This window comes from Dryobates pubescens, chromosome 28 (assembly GCF_014839835.1).
Source record: "Dryobates pubescens isolate bDryPub1 chromosome 28, bDryPub1.pri, whole genome shotgun sequence".
Classification (NCBI taxonomy): domain Eukaryota; kingdom Metazoa; phylum Chordata; class Aves; order Piciformes; family Picidae; genus Dryobates; species Dryobates pubescens.
In genome coordinates, this window is record NC_071639.1 from 4,440,272 (window position 1) to 4,455,949 (window position 15,678).

At 49.3% G+C, this 15,678-nt stretch overlaps 1 protein-coding gene across 6 annotated transcripts in view; it reads right to left on the minus strand.

Annotated features, from left to right (window-relative positions):
* Positions 1 to 4,818: 4,818 nt before the first annotated feature.
* NCOA7 (nuclear receptor coactivator 7) overlaps positions 4,819 to 15,678 on the minus strand; it is a 105,864-nt gene continuing 95,004 nt past the window's right edge. For all 6 annotated transcript variants that reach the window (XM_054174142.1, XM_054174141.1, XM_054174145.1 and 3 more), the window contains exons 12-16: positions 11,287 to 11,412; positions 10,480 to 10,632; positions 8,259 to 8,354; positions 6,238 to 6,311; positions 4,819 to 5,153 (exon numbers count right to left, since the gene is read on the minus strand). In XM_054174142.1, the coding sequence (XP_054030117.1) occupies positions 5,018 to 5,153; positions 6,238 to 6,311; positions 8,259 to 8,354; positions 10,480 to 10,632; positions 11,287 to 11,412 (585 nt within the window). In that variant the 3' untranslated portion in view covers positions 4,819 to 5,017. The remainder of the gene's footprint in view (positions 5,154 to 6,237; positions 6,312 to 8,258; positions 8,355 to 10,479; positions 10,633 to 11,286; positions 11,413 to 15,678) is intronic.

A 15,678-nucleotide genomic window follows, 5' to 3' on the forward strand; every position in this document is an offset into this window, starting at 1 on the left:
GTTTTGAAGCAAAGCATACACAACATCTGGAGCCACAACTGCACCGAAACCAGCACCATGCCAAACATCTGCACATGCCTGGGTACCTCCAAGGCTGTTCCCTGATGCACTTAAGCACACTTGCTTGATGTTGCAAGAACAAGCTTTTGTCCTCCCTCAGAGAAAAACTACTAGCCCCTGTAATTTTCCTCCTCCTTTACATTAAGAACATTTTAACCACCCTTTCACTCAAAGCAAGGTTCACAGACAGCAGATTTGTTCCATTTCATAGTCTCACAGAATGCATTGGGTTGGAAGGCACCTCTGGAGGTGTCACCTAGTCCAACCCCCCTGCAGTAAATAGGGACATCCCCAGCTAGTTTCAGGTGCAGTCATAGTTTGTTTTCCCTTAATGCCACCTCTGCATTACCATGACACCAATAAAAGGCAAGGCCCAATGTCAAAGAAGTTTCTTCACCCTGGGTTTCCTGCAGCAGAGTCTCAAGCATCAAAGCCAGGTGGTACAGCAGAAAACCAGCTCAAGTTGGGTTGCTCTGGAGAGGCACCTCAAACAAAAGGTCCTTTGGCAATTACACCTTTGCAAGCTAAGTTTCCCTCCCCTCACTTGATAGCAGGATTTGAGGCTGAGGTCATCTTCTTCCCCACTGGATCCTTCCTCTGTCTCCAGGATGGTAGCTCCTTTCCTATCTCGAGGCTGCAGCTTTTGCTGATGAAGGTTGGCCACCTCATTTTCCACAGGATGTACCTTCTGCTGACAATTGTGGTTGCCTTATTTTTCACAGGATGCAGCAGTCTGAGGGCCTTCCTTCATGTAACCAAGGGTGAGTTCAGCACAAGGTTACAGCTGTGTGGCACAAACTGGAACACAGGAGGTTCTGCATAAACAGAAGGAAGAAATTCTTCACCTCGAGGCTGCCAGAGCACTGCACAGTGCTGCCCAGAGAGGTGGTGGAGTCTCCATCTCTGGAGGCATTCCAAACCCACCTGGACACATTCCTCTGTGATTCACTCTGGATGATGCTGCACTGGCAGAGGGGTTGGACTGAAATGTTCAGAGGTCCTTCCAACTAGGTCAGTCTGCCCACATCAAATCTGATCTTGAGCGTCTCCAAGGATGGGCCTCAACCACATCCCTGGGCAACCTGTTCCTCTGCTTCACCACTCTCATTGTGAAGAGCTTCTTCCTGATGTCCAACCTAAATCTCCCCTGCTCCAGTTTCAAACCATTGCCCCTCATCCTGTCACTCCAGGCCCTTCTAAACAGTCCCTCCCCAGCCTTCCTGTAGGTCCCCTTCAGATACTGCAATGTAGCCCTAAGGTCTCCCTGGAGCCTTCTCTTCTCCAGGCTGAACAGCCCCAAGTCTTTCAGCCTGTCTTCACAGGAGAGGTGCTCCAGCCCTCTGATCACCTCAGTGGCCCTCCTCTGGACCCCTCTCCATGAGAGGTCTTGTATTGGGGATCCCATAGCTGGACACAGCACTCCAGGTGGTGGCAGAAATCACCTCTCTCCATCTGCTAGCTCCACTTGTTTGGGGTTTTCATTGTCAGCAGAATCAGTAACCTCAGATGCATCCTTTACATTGTGAAGAGAAGAGCCAAGATCCTTGAGCAGCTTCTGAATGCATAAATTCCTTTATTGAAAATATGGTGATAGCACTGCATTACATATATTAAATATCCATCATTTCAAGGGTCACAGGATTTTGATTGAACACCACTGTTGGGAATACAGACCACAGCGTTTAGATATGCTCTGACAAGGATAATATCAATGGAGTAAACTGTAAGTAGCAACAGTGAAATGTATGGCAAACGTTGAAACTTGGTTGGCTCAGGGGGTTTTGTGAAGTGGTCTGCCACCACCTGAAGTTATCAAGCTCTCCCTGGGCCTCTTCAAAGCATTCTGCTGCTAGCAGCTCCCAAAACGTTTCCCAGCATTACCAGTAAGAGCTTTCTTTGTGGCTGGAGTAGACCACACAGAGGGGGAAGAGTGAAGCAGCTCACGTGCAGCGTGGTACAGGCTCACTGCGTACAGCACTGGTGGTCAGACTGTGCCACTTCTGTGCAGGATTAGGATTCAGCAATGCTGTTTCTTTTTTGCTTGGATTTTGGTTTGAATCTACTGAAAAAAGGGCAGAGCAGAAACTAAGTGGGGTTGGATTACTTGGTTCATAAGGTTCCCAAATTAGATGGTAATGGTTTAATGCTTGGAAGCACTCTACCATCTTGAAGTGGTCTGCCACCATCTGAAGGAGCAAACAGTTATCAAGCTCCTCCTGGCCTCTTCAAAGCATTCTGCTGCTAGCAGCTCCCAAAACGTTTCCCAGCATTACCAGTAAGAGCTTTCTTTGTGGCTGGAGTAGACCACACAGAGGGGGAAGAGTGAAGCAGCTCACGTGCAGCGTGGTACAGGCTCACTGCGTACAGCACTGGTGGTCAGACTGTGCCACTTCTGTGCAGGATTAGGATTCAGCAATGCTGTTTCTTTTTTGCTTGGATTTTGGTTTGAATCTACTGAAAAAAGGGCAGAGCAGAAACTAAGTGGGGTTGGATTACTTGGTTCATAAGGTTCCCAAATTAGATGGTAATGGTTTAATGCTTGGAAGCACTCTACCATCTTGAAGTGGTCTGCCACCATCTGAAGGAGCAAACAGTTATCAAGCTCCTCCTGGCCTCTTCAAAGCATTCTGCTGCTAGCAGCTCCCAAAACGTTTCCCAGCATTACCAGTAAGAGCTTTCTTTGTGGCTGGAGTAGACCACACAGAGGGGGAAGAGTGAAGCAGCTCACGTGCAGCGTGGTACAGGCTCACTGCGTACAGCACTGGTGGTCAGACTGTGCCACTTCTGTGCAGGATTAGGATTCAGCAATGCTGTTTCTTTTTTGCTTGGATTTTGGTTTGAATCTACTGAAAAAAGGGCAGAGCAGAAACTAAGTGGGGTTGGATTACTTGGTTCATAAGGTTCCCAAATTAGATGGTAATGGTTTAATGCTTGGAAGCACTCTACCATCTTGAAGTGGTCTGCCACCATCTGAAGGAGCAAAGTTATCAAGCTCTCCCTGGGCCTCCTCAAAGCATTCTGCTGCTAGCAGCTCCCAAAACATTTCCCAGCATTACCAGTAAGAGCTTTCTTTATGGCTGGAGTAGACCACACAGAGGGGGAAGAGTGAAGCAGCTCACGTGCAGCGTGGTACAGGCTCACTGCGTACAGCACTGGTGGTCAGACTGTGCCACTGCTGTGCAGGATTAGGATTCAGCAATGCTGTTTCTTTTTTGCTTGGATTTTGGCTGTTTTGGTTTGAATCTACTGAAAAAAGGGCAGAGCAGAAACTAAGTGGGGTTGGATTACTTGGCTCATAAGGTTCCCAAATTAGATGGCAATGGTTTAATGCATGGAAGCACTCTACCATTCCTGAAACTCTGCCTTTCTCAGGACAAGGACAGGATTGAGGGCAAGGGCAGGACAGCACCCTAAGGTTGGTTGGCTCTGGGTGGTGCAAGCAAACCCCCAGCTTCACAGGAAGGCAGAATTCTGTAGCAAGCAGTGAGACTACTGCCAGCCCTCTGTCACACTCTATATACCAACACTGTCAGATTGTTACATGCAGCCTTTCTCTCTTCAGGATGGGGAGGGAGTATCTGATTATTTCATGAAAACCCAAGAACAGTATTTAGTTGCCTGTCAAATCCTAACCCAGCCTGCTGCTTCAAGTCTTTTTGGGGGAGGAAATCCATCTCTCTGATTACTAAGCAAGCAAGTATTACACTAACATGACCTGGCCTGTTAGGGAAATGGCATTCTTCTCTAAATCTCAGTTGTGTTTTCTCCTTCACAAAGCAAATATTCCTTAACTGGTGGAGAAGTGCTCAGAGAAGCACAGTGGGTGGCTGATTGTGAATCATTTGGTGGTGCTACAGGAAAAAACAATCCTCTCTCAGAAATGTCCCTTCATAAACAGTCCAATAACACTAGGGGCAATGCTCAGAGGTGCTGCCCCAACTCTGCTGACTGCAACAGAGCTGACAGAGTCTACAGCAAGTGGCCACTTTGCCCCACATCTCCACACCCTGCCAAAAAACCAACCCTCTGGGAACAGGAATGTGGCAGCAAAGTTCATAAGAAGCACTATTCACCTCCTCTCCTCAGCTCATGGGGTGGGAGGTGGGAAGAAGTAAACCAACCGACAAACCCAAACCAGGATTATGCACTCAAGTGTTTCTGCCAGAAGGCAAACCCTCTGATTAGGGCAGGGAATGAAAAGAACAGAATCAAATATATATATATAAATTATATATATATATATATAAAAATTAACTTAGGGGGAGGGAAAGAAATGGATTCAGAATAGATGCAAAATGCTGAGACCTACCTGAAGAGGAGTTAGCAAATGGAGATTGGAAACATTACAAAGAAGGAAACAAAACAACAACAACAACAAAAACCCCCTCACAGTTCATACATTTAACCCAAACCCAACCCTGCTATACAACAGCAATAAATAGAGTAAAAAAACAAACAAGAGAAAAAAGAATTCAACCCATGTTCCCTTAAGTGCTGTGCACACCTGGTTTCTTCTTCTTTCCCCATGGCAAACAGTGTGCTGCAGGTTTTGGTTAAGCAACCTTTGCTTCTTTTTGGTTAGCATTGGAGGGGGTTGAACATAAGTACAGCTGGAATGTCCTAGGCCAAGAGCTTTCCCACAGGATCTCTTTCACAGTCACAGCAGAAGTTTTTGACTCGCACACCATGAAATGTTTTCATAGCCATCACCTCTTTGATGGAGAGGTGGTGGAGGAGGAAGTAAAAAAACCCCAAAAACCAAACCCTTCAGACTGCTCTCTGTTTCTTACTGCCTCTCAGAACCAGCTCCCTGTTTCTCCTTGGGTTGGTTGGTTGAGTCATGCTCTGGTACAAACTTTGAGGGGAAAAAAAAGCGTGTAACGGTGTGAGGCAGCCTGCACCTTCCAGTCAGCTTTTAAGTGCCTAATGGATCCAGTCCTTTAAGGCAGTCAGTATTTCATTCAAATGTCCACACTTCCACATCCTGGATTATGAAATCTTCTTTCTTAGATAAGATGTCATTGTTGAAGGTGCTGCAGGAGTTGCTTCGCCCGTGGTACAGGTCTGCATCTAACCACAAGCCAAACCGCCCACTGGGAAGGAAACACAACACACATCAGGAGCTGTGGAACAGCAAAAACAGCAGAAACCACCAGGGGAATGATAGGGAGCAATCTAAGGAGCCCTAAGGCCAAATGTGAAGGGCTCAGTCCCAGCAAAGCACTTGCCAAACAAGAAGGTGACGGAGCGGTCCCTTCCTGTCTGCTTGCAGGAGTGAGCAGGGCAGAGCCAGGACCCAGAGTGTGCCTACCCTCCCCAGTGCCATCCAGCTGTCCACACCACCAGCAGTGGCTGGGGCTGGCACCAGAGACTGAGCACTGAGGCTCTTCCTCAGCTGTCTGGAGGTGGACACAGCCCCTCCTGCTTTAGGAGGAGAAGTGATGTTTACACCACCCCAGCACAAAACATACCTACATGTCCCGTGCAGTCAGCTTCAGTGAGTCCTGCAGCCTTAGCCCTTGATTCCATACCCACTGACCTCTGCAACGTGGGACCTGAATTAAGCACTGTCTGCATCCTTGCTCTATCAGGGGAGGCTAAATATTAGATGTTAGAGAGAAGTTCTTTACAGTGAGGGTGAGGAGACACTGCAACAGGTTGCCCAGGGAGGCTGTGGATATCCCCTCCCTGGAGGTGTTCAAGGCCAGGCTGAATGAGGCCTTGAGCAACCTGGGCTGGTGAAAGGGGGGTTGGAACTAGATGATTTTTCAAGTCCCTTCCAACTGAAACCATTCTCTGAATCAACAGAGTAACAACAACTTCATCAGGACTGCATGAGACACCTTAGAAGCCGATGGCAAAACTGCCATTAGAGATTATTTTCTAGTGGCAAACTCCTTCATGTATCTATCCAGAACATCTGGGTTCTTTCTAGCTAGGAAAAAAACAACCCCAAACCCACCAGACCTACTTTGCTAACATCAGCCACTCCCTTTAAGCAATGGGAATTGGTCTGGGTCTGTAACAGAAATCAGATTGCTGAGGTATCTGCCCTGAACAGTCTGCCAAGAGTACATTTGGACATTCTCCTGACTTGTTTTTCTTACAACCAGCATTTTCCCTACCTCACTGAAGGCCAGAAAGGCTACAGCACTTGAAAATCAAGCATACACTCACCCTCCACCTCCAAGCTCCAGAGAGCTGGTGTCTCCATTGATGAAGTAGGTGTTCTCTCCACTCCACTTGAATACCTGAGGAGAGGGGAGGCAAAAAAAACCCCAAATACATTTGAGCTGTGAGGATTATTGTACCCTAAACCTACTGAGGGGTGTCCTAGCAGTTGTTTTTTGGTGTGGCCACACTGTATTTTATTTTTTTTCTTGAAGGGGGAGGTGGAAGAGATAATAGGTAGAAAGTAAATCACAGAATCAACAAGGTTGGAAAAGACCTCAAAGATCATCAAGTCCAACCTGGCACCCAACACCTCATGACTACTAGACCATGGCACCAAGTACCACATCCAATCCCCTCTTGAACACCTCCAGGGATGGGGACTCCACCACCTCCCTGGGCAGCACATTCCAATGGTCAACAACTCTCTCTGGGAAGAACTTTCTCCTCACCTCCAGCCTAAACTTCCCCTGGCACAGCCTGAGACTGTGTCCTCTTGTTCTGGTGCTGGTTGCCTGGGAGAAAAGACCAACCCCCACCTGGCTACAACCTCCCTTCAGGCAGCTGTAGAGAGCAAGGTGGTCTCCCCTGAGCCTCCTCTTCTCCAGGCTAAGCAACCCCAGCTCCCTCAGCCTCTCCTCACAGGGCTGTGCTCCAGACCCCTCCCCAGCCTCCTTGCCCTTCTCTGGACACCTTCAAGTCTCTCAATGTCCTTCTTAAACTGAGAGGCCCAGAACTGGACAGAGGACTCAAGGTGTGGCCTAACCAGTGCTGAGTACAGGGGCACAGTGATTTCCCTGCTCCTGCTGGCCACACTATTCTCGATGCAGGCCAGGATGCTATTTGCCTGCTTGGCCACCTAGGCACACTGCTGGCTCATGTTCAGCCAGCTAAAGGAACAAAATTTATCCTAATCCTTTTTTAAACACTGCTTGCATGGCTGATCCACAGGCATTCTGCTACAAAGGAACAATGTGTTCAGTACTGACAAATGCAGAAGCCATCAACATTATGAGGTACTTCAGCAGCACTCTCATCTCTGGCTTGCTGTCACTGTGGACCTAAGCATGTGTGAAATTCTAGCTTCTTCCTGCTACCCTGCCTTCCAAGCTGTGTCTTGGACAGTCACAGGATCATAGATCACAGGATGTTAGGATGAAAGGACCTCTGAAGATCTTAGAGGACACAGTCTCAAGCTGTGCCAGGGGAGGTTTAGGCTGGGTGTGAGGAGAAAGTTCTTCCCAGAGAGAGTTGTTAGCCATTGGAGTGTGCTGCCCAGGGAGGTGGTGGAGTCACCATCCCTGGAGGTGTTCAAGAGGGGATTGGATGTGGCACTTGGTGCCATGGTCTAGTAGTCATGAGGTCTTGGGTGACAGGTTGGACTTGATGTCATCTCTGAGGTCTCTTCCAACCTTGGTGATTTGATTCCATTCCATTCCATCTTTGAGTCCAAGCCCCTGCTAGAGCAGGACCATAGAATCTAGAGTAGGTCACACAGGAATGTATCCAGATGTGTCTTGGAAATCTCCAGAGTGAAGGAGACTCCACAATCTCTCTGGGGAGCCTGTTCCAGTGCTCTGTGACCCTTACAGTAACAAAGTTCTTCCCCATGTTAAGGTGGAACTTCCTGTGCTGTCATTTCCATCCACTGCCCCTTGTCCTATCCCAGGGTGCAAGTGAGCACCTTCCTTCTTGACCCCCAGCCCTCAGATGTTTACAGACATTTATTAAATGTCCTCTCAGTTGTCTTCTCTTTCCAGACCAAAAAGCCCCAGGTCTCCTCCCTGCTTTTCCCTGCAAGCCACTGAAAGCCCTCTCCTCACCCTCAAAGACTGTCCTCTCAGGACTTGAGGCAACCACAGCCACTCCTGCTTAAGAGCACTGCACTGAATCAACAAGCAAGGAACTGCATTCACCAGCAGCTGGCACATCCCCTGAGCATAATTACTCTGCCTTCATAAAAGGCTCATAAATGTTGCAGAAGTAGAACCTAAACATGTTATTTGAGAAAGCAAACATCCACTTACCTTGAAATTTGGACTGAAAGTGTAGAGGAATGTTTCACCAGTGCCATAGTAATGGTCACTAAACCTGAAGGGATGTGTAGCATATGCCCCAAATATCTGTTAGGACAGAGGGAGGACTCTTAAGGACAGGAACAAAACTCAAAGAGGAAAACAAATAAACATTAAAACCTATTTTCTAAAGAACAGCTGAGCTGGTGTTTCACATTAGAGCAACCAACCAGTTGGGTACATCACATCATCACAGTGGTAGGGGTTGGAAGGGACCTCTGGAGATTGAGTACAAACCCCCTGCCAAGGCAGGTTCACCTATTAAAACAGCAACATGTCCAGGTGGGTTCTGAATGTCTCCAGAGATGGGAGACTCCAGCACCTCTCTGGGAAGCTTACTGCAGGTTCTCCATCACCCTTACATTAAAGAAGTTCCTCCTCATCTTTAGATGGAACTGCTTATGTTCCAATCTGTGCCTGGTACCCCTTGTGCTGCCCACTGGGCACACTGAAACAAGACTGGTCCCATCCTCCTGCCACCCACCCTTTAAATATTGACCAGCATTGATGAGATTCCCCCCTCAGTCTTCTCTTTTCCCACACTGAACAGACCCAGTTCTCTCAGCCTTTCCTCTTTTAAGGAAGATGTTCTAGTCTCTGAATCATCTTTGCAGCCCTGCTCAGATGAACAAATATTCACAGAACCACAGAATACATTGGGTTAGAAGAGACCTCCAAGATCATCCAGTCCAACCCTTAACCCAGCACTGAAGGGTCAACACTAAACCACAGGCTCACAGGATGTCAGGGGTTGGAAGGGACCCAAAGAGATCATAGAGTCCAACCCCCTTGCCAGAGCAGGACCATACAATGTAGCTCAGGTCACACAGGAATGCATCCAGACAGGCCTTGAAAGTCTCCAGAGAAGGAGACTCCACAACCTCACTGGGGAGCCTGTTCCAGTGCTTTGTGACCCTCCTGTGCTGCAGCTTGCATCCACTGCTCCTTGTCCTATTCCAGGGAGAAGGCAAGAAGAGCCTAACCAGGTCCCTAAGCACCAGGTCCACCTGCTGCTGGAACACCCCCAGGGATGGCGACTCCACCACTGCCCTGGGCAGACCATTCCAATGCTTGAGAACCATTTTAGTGAAGAACTATTCCCTAACAATCCAGCCTGAACCTCTTCTGGTGCAGCTGATAAGCATTTCCTCTAGTCCTGTCACTTGTCATCAAGGAGAAGAGGCTGCTCGCTCCAACTGCCCTTCAGGTAGCTGGAGAGAGAGATGTTCCTACCAATCTTTTGTATCCTGTAAGTCAAAAGCCAGATGACAACAGCAACAGACATGTCAGTTCTGGGAGCTACTGATGTGCTAGCCCTCCAGAGGCATGATTTGTGACAGCTCACTAACACAGGCACCCAAGGAAGGCATTTCCCTGTGTGCCGTTAGAAGAGGCACTTGCTGCGCTTGCAACAGCCAGATCCTGGGCTGCCTCAAGAGAAGCACAGCCAGCAGGGACAGGGAGGTGATTCTCCCCTTCTACTCCACTCAGGTGAGACCCCACCTGGAGCATTGTGTCCAGTTCTGGAGCCTCTATTACAGGAAGGATCTGGAGGTGCTGGAACATGTCCAGAGAAGGGCCACGAGGATGATTAGAGGGCTGGAGCTCCTCTGCTACGGAGACAGACTGAAAGAGTTGGGGCTGTTCAGTCTGGAGAAGAGAAGGCTCCAAAGAGACCTCATTGTGGCCTTCTAGTATCTTATGGGGATCTACAAGAAAGCTGGGGAGGGACTTTTGAGGGTGTCAGGGAGTGATAGGACTGGGGGAAATGGAGCAAAAATACTAGAAATGGATAGATTGAGATTGGATGTTAGGAAGAAGTTCTTCCCCATGAGGGTGGTGAGACACTGGCACAGGTTGCCCTGTTTGCAGGTGGTGGAAGCCTCATCCCTGGAGCTTTTTGCAGCCAGGATGTGGCTGTGAGCAACCTGCTGTAGTGAGGTGTCCCTGCCCATGGCAGGGGGGTTGGAACTGGCTGATCTTTGAGGTCCCTTCCAACCCTAACAATTCCATGGTTCAGTTCTGAAGCTGAGGCAGGGAGTGTCTCTCCCAGTGCTGCTGCACTCTCCTGCTCTACATTCAGCTTACTCAGCAGCAAACACAAAGCTCCAGGTCCTATTTCGGGGTGATGGCAGCACTTCCTGATGATGGTGCCCCTTCCAGCCCTGCTCACCTGGTTGTCCATGTCCTTGATGACCAGCAGGACAGGGCTGTCGAGCGAGGCCAACTTGCGGTACAGAGTCTTGAGGCTGGTGCCGTGCTCCAGGGTGCTGTAGGCCAGGCGCCAGGGGTAGCCCTGCACCCGCGCGGGCAAGCGCCGGGCCAGCTGCACAGGGAGGGGGGCAGAAGGGTGACACATTCAACAGCCTGGCTCCCACCTGCTGCCCCAGGCTGCTCCCTTCCTGCAGGGGCTTCTCAGCCGAAATCTGGCTGCCAAGGGAGCAGCTGATGGCTCCAGCTTAACACCTCCGTCACACAGTGCAACTGCCTGCACTCGCATCAGCTGTTCACGGCTTCATCTGGGCAGCCCTCAACGTCACAATTCCAACTCCAGAGCTCCAAAACACATACATAACTTTGCCAGGTGAACCAGTCACAGAATCACAGAATTAACCAGGTTGGAAAAGACCTTTGAGATCATCAAGTCCAACCTACCACCCGACACCATCTAATCAACTAAACCATGGCACTGAGTGCCTCATCCAGGCTGTCTTGAAACCTTTCCAGGGATGGTGACTTGACCCAACTGGTGACTTGACACTCCAACTGTCATGGTAGGGCCAAACCAGCCCCAGCACAAACCCAGACAGATGTGTCTAGACATGGTCCCCCCTCTCCCCCCTTAACACCAAACACACGCAGGTGTTTTCAAACTCCTACATAGAAAGCATCGCTGCAGCCTCCAGAAGGCAGAATGTCCCACGGTGGGCAGAGACAGCCCCACAGCTAACAAGGAAGCTCAAGTTTTGTCTAGCCATACCTGCTCTATGTGCATATTCTCCAGGAGAGCACTGTGATGCTTTAGGACAGGCAAAGTATCATCATCTTCCTCTTCATAGTAACTGCAGACACTCTTGCGCCGTTTGGCCTCTTCTACAGTGATGATCTGGGGCAAGAGAACAAACATCCAAGCTAAGGCACAGCTCTTACACTGCCCACCCTCTGGGGAAGCAAACTGATGTAAACAGCATACTCCTCAGCTGCTACACTGCATGGAGCAAAACTACTATGGGATAGAATCAATAGGGTTGGAAAACATCTCAGAGATCATCAAGTCCAAGCTGTCACCCAACACCTCATGACTGTGACATCAAGTGCCACATCCAATCCCCTCTCGAACACCTCCAGGGATGGGGACTCCACCACCTCCCTGGGCAGCACATTCCAATGGCTAACAACTCTCTCTGTGAAGAACTTTCTCCTCACCTCCAGCCTAAACTTCCCCTGGCACAGCTTGAGACTGTGTCCTCTTGTTCTGGGCTGGTTTCCTGGGAGAAGAGACCAACCCCCACCTGGCTACAACCTCCTTTCAGGGAGTTGTAGAGAGCAAGAAGGTCTCCCCTGAGCCTCCTCTTCTCCAGGCTAAGCAAGCCCAGCTCCCTCAGCCTCTCCTCACAGGGCTGTGCTCCAGACCCCTCCCCAGTCTCCTTGCCCTTCTCTGGACACCTTCAAGTGTCTCAATATCCTTCTTAAATTGAGGAGCCCAGAACTGGACACAGGACTCAAGGTTGTATAAAGAATGGCTGCATCAAGCACAGTTAGTCTTAACCAAATCACAGTCACAGAAGAGAAGGGGTTGGAAGGGATGATCTTTGAGGTCTCTTCCAACCTTGGTGATACTGTGATCTCTGAAGATTGAGTGCAACTCCCCTGCCAAGGCAGGTTCAGCTAGGGAAGGTCACACAGGAACATGTCCAGGCAGGTTTTGAATGTCTCCAGAGAAGGAGACTCCACCTCTCCAGGCAAGCCTGGTCCAGTGCTCTGTCACCCTTCAATTAAAGAAGCTCCCCCACACGTTTAAATGGACCTTCTGATGTTGAAGTTTCTGCCCAGTGCCCCTTGTCCTGTCACTGGGAGCTGGGATGCTTGGCCTCTTGGCTGGCAGACAGTATCACCTGGCACAGCTGGAAAGCTGCTAACCCTTCAGTGCAGCCTGGGGCACTCAGTGAGTGCCAGGAGCCTCAGCTCTGCACAGCAGTGGGAGGGGAGATGGAGCACACTGTGCCTGGCAGCAGGGCTCGAGATGGAGTTTGGTGCCACCATGGCAAGCAAGAAGTAATGGCTCAGAGATGGAGCTGATGAGAAAGAAGAGAAAGCAAGAAGGCCTAACTACAAAAGAAAGGGGAAACCTTAAAAACCACCTTTCTTCCATAAGGGCTCTTGTCTTGGAGCAGGAACCTCAAGATGTGGCTGCAGAGCATGCTGCACCACTGCCATTCACCTCCCTGCAAACACCTCCCAAAAGATTTCCTGTTACACAGGGAGTGCTTTGCATAACTCCTCTGAGCCTTCACTCTCACTGCTTGAACTTGCAGAAGCTGTCAACAGTTGAGGCAATTGCCAAGAAGTGCCTGGAAGTCCTACACATACCTGCCCCACAGGCAAGAAACAAATGCACTGGGCTGACTCCAGGTGCAGGTTTAACCACAGCACAGCACACAGGAGGTTTCCCTGAAGACCTGCACTGGTGAGCAGTTCACTGTGGGGAGGACAAAGCCCTAACACCATCAGTCACAGCCAGCAGCTCCAGTGGCATGTCTGCTGCACACACTCCCTTCCAGCCCATGATGCCTGGAGCTGAGCTCAGGGCAGCTGCTTCAAGCAGGACACCTGGGCACCAGCACTCCAACATACTCCATGGGGTTAGGAGGAAAGGAGAGGGCAGGACCACAGGGCAAAACCTCAGCCTACAAAACTAAACCTGTTATGTGCCCCTGCACACCCAGGCAGCACAGCTGTTCCCGCTGGTGATACTGGAATTGCTGTACAGCTGCATCGCAGAATGCTTTCAGTTGGAAAAGCCCTCTGGGATCATCCAGTCCAACCATCAACCTAACACCACCATGGCCACCCAACCATGTCCTGAAGTGCCACCACATTCCTTGAACACCTCCAGGCATGGGGACTCCACCACCAACCTGGGCAGCCTGTTCCAATCCCTGACCACTCTTCCAGTCAAGATACCCTGCTCCTCCAGCCCAGGTTCAGTGGGACCTAGCCCTGGGTCTTCTGAGACTGCAGAGAATCCTGTGCTGGAACATTTTCCACGTGGGACAACTGCAGGGAAGGTTTGCACTGCAAAATCCAGCTCAGTTTTGAAACAAGCAAACCAACAATGACCTGCTAAAGCAAAATGGTTTTTCTACTTCTCTCCTTGCCCTTTTTCCACCTCCTGAATGGTTTTTCCTTCTCATTTCCCAGGCCATGATTTATTGTACTTTTTAATGAGCACCTTTTGAATCTTAAATCAGAAGGACTCAGTTCCTCTCCCCCAAGACTATTCTATAGGAAGAGTCTCCCCCACCAGAAGTGGGGGGGAATAACCTTGAACTAACTCAACCAGCAAGAAGTATCTGTAGCAAAATGCAACCAAACTCAGACACAGGCAACCACAGAAAAGCTGTTAGCAGAAGCATGACTTGCAAATCAAACCCAACACCTGCTCTGGAGCTGCAGCACACCTCTGAATGAAGTTCAGAGTCCACAAGGGCAAGCTAAAAAAGGGATCTGAAAGAGCAGATAGCTACAGACCATGCAAAAGCAGAGAGACAAAACCAAAATGAGCCACTTCCAGCAAGTGGATCCACAAACCCAAACAGCCCTGAGAGGACTGAGAAAGCAAAGCTACCAAAGCCACCTGGGCTGGAAACACCCTGCACGTTCTGCAGTGGGATGGAAGCGCTGAGCCCCATCCAGGCTGCTCAAAGAGGGACACAGTTCAACATACCTCCACAAAAGGCTCCCCCTGCTCAGGTCTGGCACAGTAAACAATTCGAATATTCAAAGGCATTTTTCCCCCTTTCATCATCTACTGCTTCAACTGTGCAGTATCCACCAGGCTGCCCTGCTCCAGTGGCAAGAGCAGCTCTTTGCCCAGGAGCATGACAGGCAGCTACTGCCCTTGGCACGCTGTGGCAAAATTGCTTACAGGCTCCCTCCAGAATCACACTTTCTGTTTCCCCACAAGGAAGAGTGAAACTTTCACTGTAACCATGCCCAAATTTGGACTCTCCATAGAGACTTCCTGGCAGCCCTGACTTTAAAATGTGTAAAGCCTGAAAATGCTACAAATAAAAGAGAGACACACCTTTGGAAGCGGCTCCCAGCTAATGCTTTCCCCTACACACACTGAAACAGAACTAGGAGACACCAGCTCCTGGTGGGTCCAGGTCTCTCCCACTTCCTACTTTTTGGATCACTGCAGCCCTGCTGCTCCTTCAGTTTGGTTTTATGCAAATGGCATGCAAATAGCAGCTGCACAGAGAAACCTGCTGCAATGTGCAACCACACTCAGCCCTCAGCAAAGCAAGGAATGAAGAATCTCCCTTCCCTTCCCTTCCCTTCCCTTCCCTTCCCATTCAGAAGCTATGAAACTGTAAAAAAAAAAAACAGAAGCTATTTTATTTATTTATTTATAGGTTGGATTTGATGATCTCTTGAAGTCTTTTCCAACCTTATTGATCCTATGAAGATGTTGACCTGCTGGAAGGTGTCCAGAGAGGGGGAACAAAGCTGGGGAAGGGTCTGGAGCACAGCCCTGTGAGGAGAGGCTGAGGGAGCTGGGGTTGCTTAGCCTGCAGAAGAGGAGGCTCAGGGGAGACCTTATTGCAGTCTGCAATTTCCTGAAGGGAGGTTGTAGCCAGGATGGGATTGGTCTCTTCTCCCAGGCACCCAGCACCAGAACAAGAGGACACAGTCTCAAGCTGTGCCAGGGGAGGTTTAGGCTGGATGTTAGGAAGAAGTTCTTCATAGAAAGAGAGATTGGCCATTGGAATGTGCTGCCCAGGGAGGTGGTGGAGTCACCATCACTGTAGGTGTTTAGGAGACTGGATGAGGCACTTAGTGCCATGGTTTAGTTGATTAGATGGTGCTGGGTTATAGGATGGACTTGGTGATCTCAGAGGTCTTTTTCAACCTGGTTAATTCTATTCTACTCTATTCTATTCAGGGTTAGAGTCTTGTTGCTGCATTTCAGATGGCAAGCCCTTGCTCTGCTTTTGAACAGGACAAGATACTTTGAAGACAGGGATGCTTCAAAAAGAGAGAAATAATCAGAGGGCAATAGAATTGTAAAAGTAAGTTTATCTTTTAGACAAATAAGCAGATCACTTTTAAAACCACTTCCAAGGTATTTCATGGAATGACAGAATGG